This window comes from Colobus angolensis, unplaced genomic scaffold (genome assembly GCF_000951035.1).
Source record: "Colobus angolensis palliatus isolate OR3802 unplaced genomic scaffold, Cang.pa_1.0 Scaffold36, whole genome shotgun sequence".
Taxonomy (NCBI): Eukaryota; Metazoa; Chordata; class Mammalia; order Primates; family Cercopithecidae; genus Colobus; species Colobus angolensis.
In genome coordinates this window covers 211,825-232,472 of record NW_012116932.1, presented here as the reverse complement: position 1 = coordinate 232,472, position 20,648 = coordinate 211,825, and the positions used below count along the sequence as shown (strand labels likewise).

General features: G+C 46.2%; 1 protein-coding gene across 1 annotated transcript in view; it reads left to right on the top strand.

Annotated features, from left to right (window-relative positions):
* Positions 1-20,648, top strand: part of CACNA1A (calcium channel, voltage-dependent, P/Q type, alpha 1A subunit) — a gene marked incomplete at its 5' end in the record, with an annotated part of 337,656 nt that overhangs the window by 167,594 nt on the left and 149,414 nt on the right. The window contains 4 exons of the mRNA XM_011953392.1: positions 9,825-9,928; positions 11,194-11,309; positions 12,747-12,803; positions 15,609-15,698. Of these exons, the coding sequence (XP_011808782.1) occupies positions 9,825-9,928; positions 11,194-11,309; positions 12,747-12,803; positions 15,609-15,698 (367 nt within the window). The remainder of the gene's footprint in view (positions 1-9,824; positions 9,929-11,193; positions 11,310-12,746; positions 12,804-15,608; positions 15,699-20,648) is intronic.

Genomic DNA, 20,648 nt, shown 5'->3' with positions numbered 1-20,648 from the left:
TCCCAGCTACTTGGGAGACTGAGACTCGAGAATCGCTTGAACTCAGGAGGTGGAGGTTGCGGTGAGCTGAGATCACCCCACTGCACTCCAGCCTGGGTGACAGAGTGAGACTCTGTCTCAAAAAAAAAAAAACAAAAAAGACTTCATGAACAGACAGCCTATATAATGTATGATCCAAACCAGGACCGTTTTGAGAGTGAAAGGGGAAAAAGAGGACTGAAAAAATAATTCACAGGGCTGGCATGATCTAAAACGGGTGTAAAGTGGGACACACGGCCTCCCTCATGGTCACTGTCAGACTTCCGCTTTTTCATGGTCAAATCCACCCCCGTGTTTATCCCATATACTGGAGAATTGGGTGTTCTCCTGAGCTGAGTTTTTGTGTCTTTTTGTTTGTTTGTTTGTTTTAACATCCTGTATGCTTTTTCTGCCTGAACCATGCTCAAAAAAATCAGAGGAAAATAAACCATAAAACAGAAGGCACTTAAGGATTTTGCTGGGACTCAGCCATTAATTTGTTTGATGAGTATTTATGGAGCGCTTTCTAAGCACCAGGCGCCACTAGCAATACTGGGATGAATCAGTAACATCCCTTACCCTTGAAGCTCTATTGGGCCCATTGTCATATACTTAAAATACTATGCGAGTACAGAGAAGGGGTGAAGTGGGAAAAAATCAGTTGGTTGTAAGCCGGAATGACGGGTCTAATCCCACCCATGCCATCTGCACCCTATGTGATCCAGGCACATCACATTGCCTCTCTCAGCCTCAGTTTCTCCATCCACCAAGGCACAGAAGTGGCGGGAATCGAGGCAAATGTGGGGAGTATTTCATCAGCCCAAAAAGACTTGGCTAATGTGACCATAATTCTGCCTTCTGCCTCTCCTTTCCCAGAAAAATAGCTTAATTATTTGGATTTGGGATAAACACATTTCCTGTCTGTGTTTATTATTTAAATGATTCACCAAACTGGGCGTGGTGGCTCACCACTGTAATCCCAACACTTTGGGAGGCTGAGGAGGGCAGATCGCTTGAGCCCAGGAGTTCAAGATCAGCCTGGCCAACGTGGAGAAACCCCATATTTACTAAAAAAAAAAAAAAAACAAAACAATTAGCTGGGCGTGGTGGTGCATGCCTGTAATCCCAGCTACTTGGGAGGCTGAGGTACGAGAATCACTTGAACCCGGGAGGCAGAGGTTGCAGTGAGCCTAGACTGTGCCACCACACTCCAGCCTGGGTGACAGAGTGAGACTCTGTCTCAAAAAAATGAATAAATAAATAAAATGATCCACCAACAGGAACCCCAGGAACATTTGTATTGACTATGCAACTAATGCGAAGCAAGCACCTACTATGTGCCTGGTGCTGATCTGGACACTGGGATTAAGACAGGAAAATCTACCGTCGAGGAGCTGATGTTCAAGATGACAATCTTGAAGTGCATAAGTTGACAATATGATTCAGACAGTGGAACGTGCTGGGAAGAGAATGAGATGTCTGGCTGAGCTGCAGGAAGGGGCAAGTCCTTTTGATTGAGAGGTCCAAGAAGGCTTCTCTGATGGGGGCACAGTGAATCTAAGGGTTGAGTGATAAGAAGAAATTGGCCAAGCAAAGACCTAAAGGCAGAGTTGCTCCAGGCAGAGGTTCAGAGAACGGAAATAATTGACTGATTGTGATCTTGAACTTGACCTTTCTTCTGCTAACTTTGGGTTTGGTTTGTTCTTGCTTTTCTGGCTCCTTGAGGTACGTGTTGGGTTCTTAATTTGTAGTTTTTTTGTTTCTTTGTTTTTTTACTTTTTTGAGACAGAGTCTCACTGTGGCGCCCAGGTTGGAGTACAGTGGCGTGATCTTGGTTCACTGCAACCTCTGCCTCCTGGGCTCAAGCGAACCTCTCACTTCAACATCCTCAGTAGCTGGGACGACTGGTGCACAGCACCACACCCAGCTAATTTTTTTTATTTTTATTTTTTAGAGACGGGGTCTCACTGTGTTGCCCAGGCTGGTCTCAAACCCCTAGCTCAAGAGATCCTCCTGCCTCAGCCCCCTAAAGTGCTGGGATGACAGGCGTGAGCCACCACATCCAGCCTCTATTTTTTGTGATGTAGATATCTGATGCTATACACTTCCCTCTTAATTGCTTCTTGGCCCTTTAGCTAAGATCAAGTGTAAACTTCCCTCAGCACTGCTTCTGCTGCATCTCACAGGTGTTGGTGTGTTGTGTCTGTATTTTCATTCATTTCAAAAAGTTTTTAAATTTCCATCTTAATTTCTTCACTGACCCAGTGGTCATTCAGGAGCATGTTGTTTAATAGCCATATATTTCCATCGTTTCTGAATTTTTCTGGTATTGATTTCTAGTTTTATCCCAGGGTAGTCCAAGAAGATACTTGACAGAATTCCAGTATTTTAGAATTTGTTGAGACTTGTTTTGTGGCCTAACATGCGGTCTATCTTGGAAAATGTCCAGGTGCTGATGAGAAGAATGTATGTTCTCCATCAGACATGCAGGAGACAGACACTTTCTCACCTGCCTCATGGGATCCATAAAAGAGTCAATCAGAAGTTGGCATTTAAGAAAGACCAGAAGGAGGCTGGGTCCGCGTGGGGGCTCATGCCTGTAATCCCAGCAGTTTGGGAGGCCGAAGCGGGTGGATCACCTGAGGTCAGGAGTTCGAGACCAGCCTGATCAACATGGTGAAATCTCGTCTCTATTTTAAAAAATACAAAAATTAGCTGGACATGGTGGTGGGTGCCTGTAATCCCAGCTACTCAGGAAGCTGAGGCAGAGAATCGCTTGGACCCAGGAGGTAGAGGCTGCAGTGTGCTGAGATCACACCATTGCACTCCAGGCTGGGCAACAGAGCAAGACTCCATCTGAAAAAAAAAAAAAAAGAGGTGAAGGAGCAAACTATGGAGATATCAAACTGTATCAATCTGGTTGGGTGTAGTGGTTCATGCCTGTAATCCCAGCACTTTGGGAGGCTGAGGCAGGAGGATCACTTGACTCCAGGAGTTTGAGATCAGCCTGGGCAACATAGAGACCCCCTCTCTACAAAATATAAAAAATTAATTAGAAAGATGTATTGGTCAGGGCAGCCAAGTTATGCTGCAGTAACAAACATCCCCAAAACCTCCATGACTTTTAACAACAGATGTATTTCCTGCTCATGCTACATGTCCAGTGCAGGTTGGCAGTGAGGACGAAGGGGGGCTCTGTTCAGTGCAGTCACTTGGGACCTAGCTAATCACCTAGAACATTGCCACTTGCTCTTCCAGAAGGGAAAAAGGAATGCCAGAAGGTCCTACACTAAAAATTCACTGCTCTGGCTCCAAAGTAATAGCTATTTCCACTCACTCCTCATTGACCAGGGCTTAGCATGTCCTCAGCCAACCCCAAAGGGACCAGGAAGGACCATCCCACCATATTGCTGGAAATATTTGATGGCAGCATTAATGGGAAACAGTGTTCGAGGCAGCGGAACTCTTTGAGCCCTTGGAAGGAAGACAAGGCGATCTCTCGAGCACATCCTTCCCAGTATTATTAATGAATTTAACAAATGAGCAAGCCATCCTCCCCCACTCTCCTCCCTGAATCCAGACTTGTGCATATCCCTCCCTTAACCTGAACTGCCAAAGAGGAGATGAGAACCAGGAGAGGAGATCTGTGACCCCATCTTTGCTGATGAATTATCGTGGAACAGCCATGGCATCTCCAGTCTTTGTGCTTGTAAAATGTACTTTTCATTTTGCTCCTGAACAAAATCCACCCACCCCCACCCCCAAACCAGGGAAAGCCCATCTCCTAATCCAAAACTGCACCCAGCCTTCCACCAACTTCTTCCCTGTGAATTGTTGAATGCAGAATATGGAACTGAATAATTGAATGAGTCTGGAAGAGAAAAAGTGTCTCTAAAATCAGGCAGCAAAAGCCCACTCCCCAGAGAGGATGGTGCAGATGAGAATTCAGGAGGAAACTTGGCTTGGGGTTGATGATCTGAGCTATGCAGGGAACTTGGACCCAACTCTCAATCAGTCATTCAACAGACACCACTTATTGAGCACCAACTCTGTGCCAGATGTTGTCCTAAGGGGCTGGGAATACAGGAATACAGGAGGGAACAAAAAGGACAAAGCCCCTCACCCTTGTTGAGTGGACATTCCAGCCAGGAAAATGAGAGAACAAGAGAAATAAGTAAAGTGTATAAGTGGTGAAATGCAAAAGGGAAAAAAGAAACAGGAAGTGGGGACCAGAAATGAGGGATGCAATTGTAAAGGGCCATCAGGGGAGGCCTCCCTCAGAAGGTGGCATTTGAGTAAAAAACCTGAAGGAGGTGAGGGGGAACCATGTAGCAGTCTCAGGGAAGAGCATTCCAGGCAGGGGGAACAGCCTGTGCAAGGGCCCTGAGGTAGGACTGTGCTTGGTGTGGCTGAGGAACTGCAAGGAAGCCAGGTGGCTGGAACGGAGTGAGCAAGGGAAAAGGGGAGGAGATAAAAGCAGAGAGGTGGGAGGGTTGGAGGCCCCCTCTGCCATTTAGTAGCTGAGTGACTTCATTTATTTCCTGTAGCTTGCATAACAAAGAACCACAAATACAGTAGCTGAAAACAACAGATTTATTTATTCTCTCGCAGTTCGGGAGGCCAGGAGTCCACAGATCATCAAGGTCAGATAGGCCATGGTGCCTCTGAGACCTGGTCTGAAGTCCCTTCTTGCCTCTCTCGTAGCTTCTGGTGGTTTGCCAATAATCCTTGGTGTTCCTTGTCTTGTAGACACATCGCCCTAATTCCGCCTTCATCTCCATTTCACATGACCCTCTCCCTCTGTGCAAGGCTGTCTCTGTGCCCAAGTTTCTCCTTTTCTTATTATTTATTTGTTTATTTATTTACTTTAGACAGGGTCTTGCTTTGTCTCCCAGGCCAGAGTGCAGTGGCGCAATCATAGCTCACCGCAGCCTCAAACTCCTGACCTCAAGCAATCCTCCTACCTCAGCCTCCTGAGTAGCTGGGACTGCAGATGTGAGCCACTGCGCTCTGCCCAGATGTCCCCTTTTTATAAAGAAACCCATCAGGTAGGATAAGGGTCCACCCTAATGACCTGATCTTGACTTGATTCCATCTGCAAAGACCCTATTTCCAATTCATAGGTACCGGGGGTTAGGACTTCTTCAATGCATCTTTCTGCGGGGACCGACTGCAACCCACAACAGAACTGTGGGCATGTAATCTGACCTCTCGGCCAAGCGCGGTGGCTCACACCTGTAATCCCAGCACTTTGGGAGGCCAAGGTGGGTGGATCACCTGAGGTCGGGAGTTCGAGACCAGCCTGGTCAATATGGTGCAACCCTGCCTCTACTAAAAATAGAAAAATTAGCTGGGCATGGTGGCAAGCACCTATAATCCCAGCTACTTGGGAGGGTGAGTCAGGAGAACTGCTTGAACCCAAAATGTGCAGGTTGCAGTGAGCCAAGATAGCACCATTGCATTGCAGCCTGGGTGACAGAGTGAGACTCCATCTCAAAAAAAAAAAAAAAAAAGACCTCTCTATGCCTCAGTTTTCTCACCCGGGAGGGTGGAGATGATTATGTACCCACTCCTGGGGTTCATGAGAGGATTAAATGAGCTCAAACAGTCCAAACCTCCATGTGTGTCTGTTGTGGTGCTGGGTAGCATGTCCTGTGCCCAGAGGTCCCCAAGCCTGTCGGGGACCCGGGCAAGGGCAGATTCGGATCCTGTTGGCAGCATCTGAGATGGACGGGCTGCCTTGGCATGGAAGGGCCCCGGTTGCTTTTCCCTGTTCAGTCCTGTCCCTCTCCCCCATCCTCCACCCTGTCCCTGTCATCTGAGCCTGCTCCTCGTGACGGCTCACAGTCTCCCTACTGGTGGCCGGTGCAGAGTTTCATTCCCTGGGCTATATTTAGCCCTGAGAAATGGGAACGAGAAGCCCTCAGCCGCCACAGTGACAGAGAGAGAAGCACAAAGCCAGTGCTGCCTTCTGTCCAGCCATGGTTCTGCTGACTCGGTTGTTTCTCCCAGAACCTTCCAGAAGCGAAGCACTGGCATTTCTGGGCCTGTTAAAACAAGGATGTGGGCTGGTGGCTGGCACATTCATTGTCCCTGGAACCTGTCTGTGTCCATGATTAAAGTTGGCTTGGTTAGTTTTATTTTCAGGGTTTTTTTTTTTTTTTTCGGTATCCGTGGCAAACCCACAGGACATAAAATTTACCATCCTAATTATTTTTTTAACTTTTTAATATTTTTTAATTGACAAGTCATAATTGTGCTTATTCATGGGGTACATAGTGATGTTTCAATACATATAATGCACAGTGCTCAGATTGGGGTAATTAGCGTATTCATCTTCTCAGACCTTTATTGTTTCTTTCTGTTAGGAACATTCAAGCTCCTCCTTCTAGCTATTGGAAACCATTAATATACTGTTGCCATCCTAACCATTGTTAAGGATACAGTTCTGTGACATTAAGTGTAATACATTCACATTGCTGTGCAACTATCACCACCATCCATCTCCCAAACGTTTCCATCTTCCAAATGTAACTCTGTCCCCACTAAACACCAGCTTCCTGTTCCCCCTCCCCCAGCCCTTGGCACCCACCATGCTACTTTCTGTTTTTATGATTCTGACGACTCTAGGGACCTCCTATAAATGGAATCATACGGATTTTCCCTTTTATGACTGGTTTATTTCACATAGCATAATGCCCTCAAGGTTCACCCATGTTGCAGCACGTATCAGTATTTTCTTTCTTTTTAAGGTAAAGTTGACTATTAAAAAAAAAAAATTTTGCCGAGCTCAGTGGCTCACGCCTGTAATCCCAGCACTTTAGGAGGCTAGAGCAGGCGGCTCAGGAGGTCAGGAGTTCAAGACCAGCCTGACCAACATGGTGAAACCCTGTTGCTACTAAAAATACAAAAATTAGCCAGGTGTGGTGGCCGGCACCTGTAATCCCAACTACTCAGGATGCTGAGGCAGGAGAATTGCTTGAACTCAGGAGGCAGAGGTTGCAGTGATCTGAGATCACGCCACTGCACTCCAGCTTGGGTGACAGAGCGAGATTCCGTCTCAAAAAAAAAAAAAAGTTTTAAAAATTGAAGTAGAATAAACATACAGAAAAATCCACAGATTATAAGTGAGGAGTTTGATTAATTGTCACAAACTAAACACACCCATGTAACCAGCCCACAAATGAGGAAACAACCTTCTCAGCCCCAGAAGCCCTCCATCATATCTAGTTCCTAGTCACTACCTCCCCGTAAGGGTACCCCTACCAGGACTTTGAGCATCATTCACTAGTTTAGCCTGTTTTTGTATTTTGCATAAGTGAAATCTTACGTGTATGCTGTTTTCTGTCTGGCTTCTTTTGCTTGACATTAACTTTTTAAGATCTCATGTGACCTGTGACATTGTTCATTGCATGTGTCCTCTGTCTCCTGTTGATAACAATGTGGATTGTTTGCAGTTTGGGGCTATGATGAATACTACTGCTATGAATGTCCTTGTGTGTGCTTTCTGTTGGGTAACTATTCAGAATTACTATCTAATTGTAATGATCTTGGATAGGTAACCATCCGAGAATTACTGGGTCTTGGCAAAGGTACATATGGTCATACGCTGCATAATGGCATTTTGGTGAACAACAGATCAAATATATAACAGTGGTCCCATAATGGACCGAATATATAACAGTGATTATCATACAGTACTTTTACTATAGCTTTTCTGTTTTTAGATATTTTTAGATACACCACTGAGTTAAAATTGCCTACAGTATTCCATAGAATAACATGCTGTACAGGTTTATAGCCTAGGATCAATAGGCTAGACCATGCAGCCTAGGTGTGTAGTAGGCTATACCATCTAGGCTTGTGTAAGTACACTCCATGATGTTTGCACAACAAAATGACCTAATGACACATTTCTCAGAACGTATGCCCATTGTTAAGCATGACCTAATTACTTTTAGTATAGAAACTCTCAGCACCAGTTTTTCAAGTAGTTGTACCATGTGTTATGGGTTTTATTGTCTCACCCCAAAATTCATATGTTGAAGTCCTAACCCCCAGCACCTCGGAATGTGACCTTATCTGGAAATGGATTCATTGCACATGTAATTGTTAGGTTGGTGCAAAAGTAATTGCAGTTTTAAAACTGCATAATAGCCAAAATGAGATCATTAGGGTGGGCCATAATCCAATATGATGGTGTCCATATAAAAAGGGGAGATTTTGGCACAGAGACAGGCACACACAGAGGAAGAATGCCATGCTTAAACAAAGGCAGAGATCAGGATGATGCCTCTACAAGCCAAGAATCAGCAAAGATTGCCAGCAAACCGCCAGAAGCTAGGAGAGAAGGATAAAACAGATTCTCTCTCACAGCCCTCAGAAGGAACCAGCCCTTCTGACACCTTGATCTTGAATTTCTGGCCTCTATAACTGTAAGACAATAAATCTTTGTTGTTTAAGCCACCTAGGTTGTGGTTCCTTGTTACAGCAGCCACAGGAGATGAATACAGCATGGTGCCCTCTGATTGGCAGGTTATGAGGGTTCCAGTTGCTCTACAGTTTCACAGACACCTAGTAGTAATGACCTCATCTTAACTTCTTTCTCGTTTTAGCCTTTCTCCTAGGCAGCAGCAGTGTCATATATGCTTTTAAAGATGGGCTTTTAAAGCCACTCTTGAGAGCCTGCATTCTGCAGGTGTCACAGGGTGATCAACCATTGAAAGGCTACCCCTGCCCTGACAGCTGCAGGCAAGGCTTCCCAGTACAGAGGTTAAGCCCATGGACTCTGGGGCCCAGCTGGCTAGTTCAAATCACATGTCTATTACTGAATAGCTCTGTAACCTTGGGCTGATGATTTTGTCTTTCTGAGCCTTAGTTTCCTCAATGGTAACATGGACATTATAACATAGAGGCATCATGAGGATTAAATGACTAGGTGAGCTAACATACATAATGTGCTTAGGAGGGTGCCAGCACACCATAAATACTCTGTAAGTGCTGGGTTTTATCATCCTTCTCTCTCTCTCTCTCTCTCTCTCTCTCTCTCTCTCTCTCTCTCTCTCTCTGCTGGTTTTTATCATTCTTCTCTGTCTCCCTCTCTCTGTGTGTGTGTGTGTGTGTGACACACACACACACACACACACACACACACACCTCCTCTCCTTGATTTTCTTCCCCTCATATTACTTCCTTCTTGCTATAGTGTTCTGTTTTCTGTTTCAGAGAGTATTCTGTTTGTGGACTTTTTTCCCCTTGAAAATTGAACTGAAACTTCTGAGAATTTTTTGTGATTGACATTAAGGCTGCAAGGAATGCAGCAGGGAGACACTTGAGGAAAAGGCTCATGGCCCATCTGTCTGGCTTGGTGATTTCACCAGGCCATCAGACCCTGTGGTCATGCATCTCCTCTAAGGGGAGTCTGTGACTGTGTTGGGAGAAGGGAAGGAACCAGGGATTAATTAATCCATTTCAGTAGGTTTTGTGTTTTGTTTTGTTTTGTTTTCTTTTTCCTTCTCCTCCTGGACTCTGGTCTGGGAAGTCCTCTTGTGTTTCTTACTCATTCCCAGGTCAATTATGTTATGTGAGGACAACATAATTAAGAGAAAGCTTTTCCCTTTGGATGTTTTCTCCAGAAAATGTTCCTCCATTTCCCTCTCTGGGATGCCACAGCCCCAGAACTCCACAAGCCAAGAACATTTAAGACAGAGCCATAAGAGAACAAGAGCTTCCCCCATCCCTCACCTGTCAGGTTCTATCTGAGTCCCAGTCAACTCTCACCTGCTTTCCCTCCTCACACCCTACAGAGCAACGATGCCTCAGGGAACACTTGGAACTGGTTGTACTTCATCCCCCTCATCATCATCGGCTCCTTTTTTATGCTGAACCTTGTGCTGGGTGTGCTGTCAGGGTAAGTCTCTGCTACTCCCCACCCCCATCCCACTCACTCCTCGTTGCCAACTTCTTCCCAAGGACAGGCCATTGAAGCTTTGTTTTCATTCACTAGACAGAGAAAAGGCTTCTCCCCTTGTTTGGGTTACCAGACTGTTATTAGCAAGCCATGTACAGGTGCAGAGGTTGTGTACTGCTAGGGGTACCCAGTGAGGGAGTTCATATGGGCTTTACTTTCTTTACATTTTTTTTAAAAAACCAATAGTTTAGATTTACTTCTCCCCCATTTTCCAAATATAAAATCATAGCATATGCTCTAACAGTGTATTTTCCTGACCCATATTATCCTCTATCCCCAAGATTTTTTTGGCTTAATCATAAATGGGCTTCATTTTTCTTACCACAAGAAGTCTGGGCACTTGTATGGTGGTTCCATAGCACCATCAGCAACCCCAGATTCTTCCAGCTTTCCATTCTGACATCTTTACCAGAGGCTTCCAATCTCATGGATACCTCATGGTCTTAAGATGGCTGCCTCATGCCCTCAGGATGGCCACTTCATGTTCTAAACAGGAAAAGGAAGAAGGGAAACAGGAAGAGGTGGGGCCTATGGCAGAGAAGCCAGCCTGCTCTAGGGCTTATTGGTCTAACTTAAAAGAGGGCTGAAATAATTATTAGCCAAGGGTATGAAGAGAATGAGAATGAAGTATGCAGCCAGTGGTGGTTGGCATGGCGTGGTTTTATCCTTTCATTTTTTTTTTTTTTTTTTTTTTTTAGAGATAGTGTCTAGCTTTATTACCCAGACTGGAGTGTAGTGGGGCGACCATAGCTCACTGTAACCTAGAACTCCTAGGCACAAGCAATCCTCCTGCCTCAGCCTCCTGAGTAGCTAGGGCAACAGGTGTATGCACCATGCCCAGCTAAATTTTTTATTTTCATAGAGATGGGACCCACTATGTTGTCCAGGCTGGTCTCAAATTCCTGGCCTTAAATGATACTCCCATCTCGGCCTCACAAAGGGCTGGGATTACAGACATGAGCCACTGTGCCTGGCCTTTTTCTTTACCTAGGCACAGTTGTTGGGAAATGTGTGAAGCTGGCAGAAGCACCCATTGCTATAATATCCCAGTCTTTTCCCAGAAGACCTGACTCCTCCTGTTGAAAACTCCTAACCTCCAGAGACTTCTGAATCCCCAAACACTCACACACATGCACACACGTACACACACATGTTTCCTAACATTTTCAAAACAGCCATACTCTGGCTTTTCTATGCTTCTGCAGGGAGTTTGCCAAAGAAAGGGAACGGGTGGAGAACCGGCGGGCTTTTCTGAAGCTGAGGCGGCAACAACAGATTGAACGTGAGCTCAATGGGTACATGGAGTGGATCTCAAAAGCAGGTGAGGCCCTTTCATCCTGGGGCCCAGGGATGGAGATCCCAGGCCACGGAGCACAAAGAGAGTCATACAGTTTGGAGAAGGCTAAGCTGGGAGGGTCGTGATGGGAGGAGAAACAGAACCTGAATTGGTAGTCCCAAATTTTATCAACAAGAATCCAGGGTCTGATATGAAAAAGTCTAGGATGAAGCCAGGATCTGACATCACATTGCTTGAATTCTGAAATCAGATGTTGGTTTACATCCCGGCCCTGCCACTTTTTGCGCATGCACTACACATCCCTGTACCTCCGTTTCCTCAGCTGTTACATGGAGGCAGTGATAGTGCCTACGTCATAGTACTATTGGAGTATTTAGTAAAATAATCTCAGCTAGGTCACTTGGGGAGAGCAGTGCCTGATACACGGTAGACACATATTTATTTGTTCAGCAATTTAATAAACATTTAGGGAGTACCTGCTGTGTGCCAGGCACTGATCTAAGCACTGAGGATATGGGAGTGAACAATACACACCAAATCCCTGCCCTCAGAGCTCAGATATTCTAGTGAGAGAGATAAAACAAACAAATACATTTCATATGGGGAACTCCCAAATTCAGAGAAGGAAGATAAAAGACTAGGAAGATAAAACAGAGTAGGAAGTTGGCCGGGCGCAGTGGCTCACGCCTGTCATCCCAGCACTTTGGGAGGCTAAGGCGGGCAGATTTCCTGAGGTCAGGCATTCGAGACGAGCCTGGCCAACATGGTGACACCCAGTCTCTACTAAAAATTCAAAAATTAGCTGGTTATGGTGGCGCATGCCTGTAATCCCAGCTACTCGGGAGGCTGAGGCAGGAGAATTACTTGAACCCAGGAGGCAGAGGTTACAGTGAGCCGAGATCACACCACTGCACTCCAGCCTGGGCGACAGAGCAAGACTCCGTGTCAGAGAATAAAAAAGAGTAGGAAGTTGGAGGCAGGGCGGTCAGGGAAGGCTTCTCTGAGTAGAGAGACCTGAAGGACATGAAGAAGGAAGCTGTGGAGACGTCAAGGGAAGGGGCATTCCAGGCAGAGGCAGCAAGTGCAAAGGCCCTGAGCTAGGAGCGTATTTGAGACACAGCAAGGAAGCCAGTACAGGTGAAACGGAGTGAGGGGGGGGAAGAGTTGGAGGAGAGGAAGACAGGAAGGTGATGGAGATCAGATCAAGCAGGGGCTTATAAGCGGTGGTGTGGATATTGGTTTTTATTTTGCGTGAGGTGGGGAGAATGTTGGCTTTCGCCACTGTTGCGGAGGTGGGGCTTGAGGTCAGAAACCACCCAGCAGCATGTCTTTTGGCCGGTTGAGCTGTCATCATCAGCCAGGGGAGAATGGGGGTGGCCGGGCAGACCTTTCTCCTTCCCGGTCCAAGAGAGAACTCATCCTCCAAATGCAGAAGCTTAACTCTGTGCTCTTCCTCTTCAGAAGAGGTGATCCTCGCCGAGGATGAAACTGACGGGGAGCAGAGGCATCCCTTTGATGGTAACCGCTCTGAACCCACCTCGGGGGTTGGGTCCCAGGGGAGAAGGGAGAAGCTGTGGTGGGGAGTCGGGGGAGAGCAGGTGACTGGCTCTAACTCCACGGGTGGACGTTCCTCCTGGAGGAATTTTAGAGTTTCCCTATTCTGGCCTCCACTTTTTTGTTTTAACCATAGACCTGGTTTTTTCTGCTTTGTGTCTTGGTTTTTCTCACCTGCAAAATGGGTATGATATAAACAATACCCTAGATCATGAGATTGTTTCTCAGAATGATATTCATTATGGCAAATATAACACCTAGGATAGGGTCAGAACGTTTCTGCTTGCTAAATAAATAATAATCCCACCAAAAATCCAGTTTACTGTGAAAGGCTGCTGTCGCCCATGTTAGAAACTTAACCAGACAGAACCATGACTTACTTTCTTTTTTTTTCTTTTTCTTTTTTAAATTGAGACAGAGTCTCGCTGTGTCACCCAGGCTGGAGTGCAGTGGCATGATCTCCCCTCACTGCAACCTCTGCCTCTCAGGTTCAAGCAATTCTCCTGCCTCAGCCTCATGAGTAGCTGAGATTACAGGCATGTGCCACCATGCGTGGCTAATTTTTATATTGTTGGTAGAGATGGGGTTTCGCCATGTTGGCCAGGCTGGTCTCGAACTCCTTGCCTCAAGTGATCTGCCCACCTCGGCCTCCCAAAGTGCTGGGAGTATAGACATCAATTCATGGTCCCCTGGAAACCTGAATATGAAAGGAGGGATCATTAAAAACGGATCCAAAAACCCAACCTGCCCAGCATAGCTGGGAGTCAGGGGACAGACTGTTTAAGAGTCACTGTGTATCCAACCTGGGGCTTCATGAAAGTAAAGTTTACTGGAATTTAGAGATAGGGCTGGATGTGGTCTGTCCGTGGGTCACACCTGTAATCCCAACACTTTGGGAGGCCGAGACAGGAGGAACACTTGAGCCTGGGAGTTCAAGACCAGCCTGGGCAACATAGTGAGGTTCCGTCTCTACAAAAAACAAAAACGTAGCCGGATGTGGTGACGCACGCACTTATGGTCCCAGCTACTCAGGAGGCTGAGGCAAGAGGATCACTTGAGCCTAAGAGGTCAAGGTTGCAGTGGGCATCTCTCCACTCCAGCCTGGGTGACAGAGTGAGACCCTGTTTCAAAAGAAAAAAAAGAATTTAGAGATAGGCCAGAAGGATATGCCTGCAATATAATAATAACAGCAATAAGAAAAATAATAGTACTCCCTGAAAAACACAACTTGTTTCTTGAGATATATCTTCTCACACTTTAGAAAGCTGGTTAGACGGCCGGGCGCGGTGGCTCAAGCCTGTAAGCCCAGCACTTTGGGAGGCCGAGACGGGCGGATCATGAGGTCAGGAGATCGAGACCATCCTGGCTAACACGGTGAAACCCCGTCTCTACTAAAAAATACAAAAAAACTAGCCGGGCGAGGTGGCGGGCGCCTGTGGTCCCAGCTACTCGGGAGGCTGAGGCAGGGGAATGGTGTAAACCCGGGAGGCGGAGCTTGCAGTGAGCTGAGATCTGGCCACTACACTCCAGGCCGGGTGACAGAGCAAGACTCTGTCTCAAAAAAAAAAAAAAGCTGGTTAGACAGGGGCTGGGTGTGGTGGCTCACGCCTGTAATCTCAGCACTTTGGGAGGCCAAGACGGGTGGATCACGTGAGGCTAGAAGTTCAAGACCAGCCTGGCCATCATGGTGAAACCCATCTCTACTAAAAATACAAAAATTAGCTAGGTGTCATGGCACACACCTGTAATCCCAGCTACTCGGGAGGCTAAGCCATGAGAATTGCTTGAACCTGGGAGACGGAAGTTGCAGTGAGCCAAGATCACACCACTGCACTCCAGCCTGGGCAACAGAGTGAGACTCTGTCTCAAAAAAAAAGAAAGAAAACTGGTTAGACAGGGTGATGACTTTTGATTTAAAATCCCAGGGATTTGAGGGAAATAAAAGAACTGGCACTCTGTCCCAGAAGATTATAAAATGAATTTTCCTGTTTTAGCTGGGGAGGGGAGATTACCCATGGGTTGCCTAAATCTCTTTATTGGAAGTCTACACCTGAACTTACTGTCTGCTGTGGAGCCCCTAGGGGTATATAGCTTGAATACTAGGGTAGAATCCCAAAATTGCAGCCTGCCTAGCAAGTATGCTACTGGTCAAGGGGTGGACTGTTTTTATAAGAAAGTTAGGTTTCTTAGAATTTAAAAATAGAGGCTGTGTGTGGCAGCTCATGCCTGTAATCCTAGCACTTTCAGAGGCCAAGGCAGGCAAATCACTCGAGGTCAAGAGTTTGACCAGCCCTGGCCAACATGGCAAAATCCCATCTCTACTAATAATACAAAAATTAGCCAGGCATAGTGGTGCACGCCTGTAGTCTCAGCTACTCAGGAGGGTGAGGCAGGAGAATTGCTTGGACTCGGGAGGCGGAGGTTGCAGTGAGCCAAGATCACACCACTGTACTCCAGCCTGGGTGACAGAGCGAGATTCTGTCTCAAAAATAAGTAAATAAATAAATAAATAAACCAGAAGGAAAATAGTGGCTGAGGGCCCAGACCTGGAGTCGGACTGAACCCGACTAGATTCTTGTCTTTACCCCTTTAAGCAAAGTGATAGTGCCACCTTGAACCTCAGTTTACACATCTGAAAAACGGGTATACTATTAGTTCCTGTGAGAACAGTTGCTGTGAGAGTTAAATCCAAGGACACACTGTGTCCGTATGGTCTGTGTTGCAAAAAGGGTAACGTCTTTTTCTCTTGCCATATTTCCATTGTTGGAGCTCTGCGGAGAACCACCATAAAGAAAAGCAAGACAGATTTGCTCAACCCCGAAGAGGCTGAGGATCAGCTGGCTGATATAGCCTCTGTGGGTGAGTCCCTTCCTCTGCCACCTATCAGTTGTTCATCACCTGTCGTCCAAGAGATGGAGTGGGGTGGGGGCAGAGGGCTTGCAAACTGTGCTGCCTGGATTTGGGTCTCAGCTCCACCCCTTCCCGCCTGTGCATGTGTCCTGGGGCAGATTACATCATTATGGAAATAACATCTGTGCCTAGCTTCTCATTATTTGGTGGGAATTCTACTAAATGATCCCCGTAAAGCATGGCGAACCGGCACCTGGCCGGGGCCAAGCTCCCAGTCATGTTGGTGAATGTTTGTGACTCACTCGGGAAGTATTCATGGGGGACCTGCTTATATTAGGTGCCTGATTGCAAATAAGACACAGGCATTTGGGAGGCTGAACTGGGAGGATCACTTGAGCCTGGGAAGTGGAGGCTGCAATGAGCCATTATTGTGTTACTGCACTCCAGCCTGGGCACAGAAAAAAAAAAAAAAGACACAAACTGGGCTGGGCACGGTGGCTCACGCCTGTAATCCCAACACTTTGGGAAGCTGAGATGAGCGGATCACCTGATGTCTGGAGTTCGAGACCAGCCTGGCCAACATGGTGAATCCCTGGCTCTACTAAAAATACAAAAACTTAGCCTGTAGTCCCAGCCACTCGGGAGGCTGAGGCGGGAGCATCACTTGAACCTGGGAAGCAGAGGTTGCAGTGAGCTGAGATCTCATCACTGCCCTCCAGCCTGGGCAACAGAGCAAGATCCTGTCTCAAAAAAAAAAAAAAGAAGAAGACACAAACCAAATCCCTACCTACATGAAGCTCGCAGTCCAGTGCAGGAAATAGAAATTAAACAGAGAATTACACAAATAAACCTGTAATGGTAATGGCATATCAGGGAGAGGCTCTGGGCTTAGTTTGCTCTGGAAGGATGGGGAGCAGTCAGGGAAGGCTACCCGGAGGAAGTGATGTTTAAGCTGGAAACTGAAGGATGGGTAGGAGATCACCGTGGTGGTAATAGCAGAAAGAACAGTGTGAGAGGCAGGGCTCAGACCTTTGCCACCACAAGAGCCAGAGTTTGAGGAAAGAGGGAACATTTATTCTTTCTCTTCTCACTCCTCTGTCCTATTAATTCATTGACTGTGACTATGTTGATCGTGACCTTCTAAAGTGAGAATGTATTGTTGTTGTTGTTCTTTAATGGATCTTTGTTTTTAATGGAAGGAAGAGCATCCAGGCAGAGGAAATAAGACTGGAATAAGATTGAGGAGATAAGGAATTTAGGCTGCTTAGGAAACTGTGTAGCCGCAATTTAGAGGCAGAAAGGATGGCAAGAGAAAGAGGAAGGGAGGAAGAGAGGGAGGGAGAGAAGTGGAGGAAGGAGAGAAGTTAGCACATCCATGTGTTTCTGATCCGTAGTTTCTGGTCTATTTCATATTCCCTTTTCTTCACTCACCCCTAGTTTATAGCCTTATTGCTGAGTTTAGGCATAATTTCCATTGCGATCACATATCTCGTAGGGTGGATACACTATGGCTTGTTTAGCCATAGTTCTTTTATAGGGTGTTTGAGTTGTTTCCAGTCATTTCTCTTACGAAGAGCACTGCTGTGCACATTTACGTACAATGACTCCCCCCCCACCCTTTGGGCGTATTTCCTTGGAGATAATTATAGGATCAAAGATATTAACAGCTTTTCAACTCATTATTCAAAGAGCCATTCTGAGTTTCAAAAACATGGAGCCCATTTATAAACCCTGCCAAGTATGCATATGTTTGTGGATTCCCCACCCAGGCCATCGAATATTACCAATTTAATTTCCTTTCCCAGTTAAGTGGGTTTGTAATGAAACCTTAAAGCTTGTTTTCATTTGCATTTTTAATTTCCAGCCAAAACACGCTTTTTCTTGTAATGGAGAACTCGTTCTACTTCCACTTGTGTGTGCATCTGTTTAATCTCCTGTAAGCAAATGTCAAGAATTGGAGCGCTCAGTCGGTGTCTTGTGTATTTGATCAATTATGTCTGTCTCACGTGTTAGGTTACTTCCATTATTTTAAAATCTGTTTTATGGCCAGGCACAGTGGCTCACGCCTGTAATCCCACTGCCTTGGGAGGCCAGTGAAGAAGGATCTCCTGAGGCCAGGAGTTCAACATCAGCCTGGGCAACATAACAAGACTCCATCTCTGAAAAACAAAATGTTGAAAAACTTAACCAGGCATTATGGCACACACGCCTATAGTCCCACCTACTGGGAAGCTGAGGCAGGAGGATTTCTTGAACCCAGGAGTTCAAGGTTGCAGTGAGCTATGATTGTGCCACTTCACTGCAGCCTGGGCAACAGAGTGAGGACCTGTCTCTAAAAAAAATAAGTAACATTAATTCTTAAAAATCTGCTTTGTTGGCCGGGCGTGGTGGCTCACGCCTGTAATCCCAGCACTTTGGAAGGCTGAGCAGGCAGATTGCTTAAGGTCAGGAGTAGGAGACCTGGCCAACATGGTGAAACCCTGTCTGTACTAAGAATTCAAAAATGAAGTGGGTGTGGTGGCGTGCACCTGTAATCCCAGCTACTCGCGAGGCTGAGGCATGAGAATCGCTTGAAACTGGGAGGCGGAGGCTGCAGTGAGCTGAGATGATGCCACTGCCCTCCAGCCTGGGCAACAAGAGTGAAACTCCATCAAAAAAAAAAATCTGCATGTGTGTGTGTATATATATATATATATATTTTTTGAGATGGAGTCTTGCTGTAGCACCCAGGCTGGAGGGCAATGGCGCCATCTCAGCTGGCTGCCACTGCAGCCTCTACCTCCATTAACAAGGCAGGTGACCTTGCAGCTTTCTAAACAGACCCAAAACCCAGGCCAGTGGCTTGTTATTTCATAGCCACGTTTGCTACAGGCAAATCCACCAAAACCCACCTCATCAGCCTGATTACTCAAAAAGACAAAGAAAGGAGCCCCCAATCTAGCCAGTGGTTTTCTAGACCACCCCAGAAGAGATCTCTGGAATTCCAGGATTCTGGCAAGGAATCACGCTTACCTTTATTTATTTATGTAAAGAATGCAATAATACAAGCAGGGTGTGGTGGTTCATGCCTGTAATCCCAACATTTTGGGAGGCCGAGGTGGGAGGATCGTTTGAGGCCAGGAGTTTCAGACCAGCCTGGGCAACATAGTGAGACTTTGTCTCTATCAAATGTTAGCTGGGCATTGTGGCACATGCCTGTAGTCCCAGCTACCGGTGAGGCTGAGGTGGGAGGATCACCTGAGCCCAGAAGGTCAAAGCTGCAGTGAGCCGCGGCATGCCCCTGCACTCTAGCCTGCGTGACAGAGACCTCATCTCAAAAAAAAAAAAAAAAAGAATGTAATAATACAGTAATGCATATTTCAAAGTAAGGTGAGAGCTTTGTGGTGTTTGCATTCACATTCACATTCACATTGTACCACAATACACACACTTTTTCTTTTGAGACAGTGTCTTGCCCTGTTGCCCAGGCTAGAGTGCAGTGGTGCAGTCATACCTCACTGCAGCCTCAAACCCCTGGACTCAAGTGATCCTCCCACCTCAGCCTCCCTAGTAGCTGGGACGACAGGTGTAGAGTGCTACACTCAGCTAAGTTTTTTGTATTTTTTAATAGAGATGGGCTCTCGATATGTTGCCTAGGCTGGTCTCAAACTCCTGGTCTCAAACGATACTCCTACCTCCACCTCCCAAAGCAGTGGGATAACAGGCGTGAGCCACCACATCTGACCCACACGGAGTCTTCTGTAATTGGTGATTCTACTGTGTTGTTGAATCAGTTGATAAACGCACTGTAAAGCAGGTTCATTTCTAATTGATGAGCTTACTGCTGAAATAAGGAACTTGAATCATTTACATGGAAAGTTGAGCCATGTTGCTGAAAGGATATCAATTTTTTTTTCTTTTCTTTTTTTTTTTCTTTTTTTTTGAGATGGAGTCTTACTCTGTCGCCCAGGTGGGAGTGCAGTGGCGTGATCTCGGCTCACTGTGACCTCTGCCTTCCAGGTTCAAGTGATTCTCCCACCTCAGCCTCCCAAATAGCTGGGACTACAGGTGCACACCACCAGGCCTGGCCAATTTTCGTATTTTTAGTAGAGATAGGGTTTCACCATGTTGGCCAGGCTGGTCTCAAACTCCTGACCTCAAGTGATCTGCCCACCTCAGCCTCCGAAAGTGCTGGGATTACAGGTGTGAGCCACTGCACCTGGCAGGATATCAAATTTCATTTAGACTGGAGGAATACATTCAAGGGATCTATTGTACAGCATGGTGACTGTATTAATAACAATGTAATGTATACTTGAAAATTGCTCAGAGAGTAGATTTTAAGCGTTCTCACCATGAGAAAAGTGATAAGCATATGTGGTAATGCATACGTTAACGAGCTCAACTGAGCCATTCCATAGTGTATACATATGGCCAAAATATCGTGTTGTGCACTATAAATAGATACAGCCTGTATCTGGCAAATTTTATGAATAATAATAAATGAATAATAATTTTAAAAAGAAAAATAACAGTATGGCTGGGCATAGTGGCTCACACCTGTAATCCCAGCACTTTGGGATGCCAAGATGGGCAGATGACTTGAGGCCAGGAGTTCAAGAGCAGCCTGGCCAAAATGGTGAAACTTTGTCTCTAATAAATATACAAAAATTGTCTGGGCATGGAGGTGGGCACCTGTAATTCCAGCTACTCGGGAGGCAGAGGTATCACTTAACCTGGGAAATGGAGGTTGCAGTGAGCCAAGATCTGCACTCCAGCCTGGGTAATAGAGTGAGCCTTTATTTATTTCTGTAAAGAATGCAACAATATAGGCCAGGTGTGGTGGTTCACGCCTGTAATCCCAACGTTTTGGAAGGCCAAGATGAGAGGATCATTTGAGGCTACAGGCGCATGCCACAATGCCCAGCTAATACTTGACAGAGACAGGGTCTCGCTACGTTGCCCAGGCTGGTCTCAAAC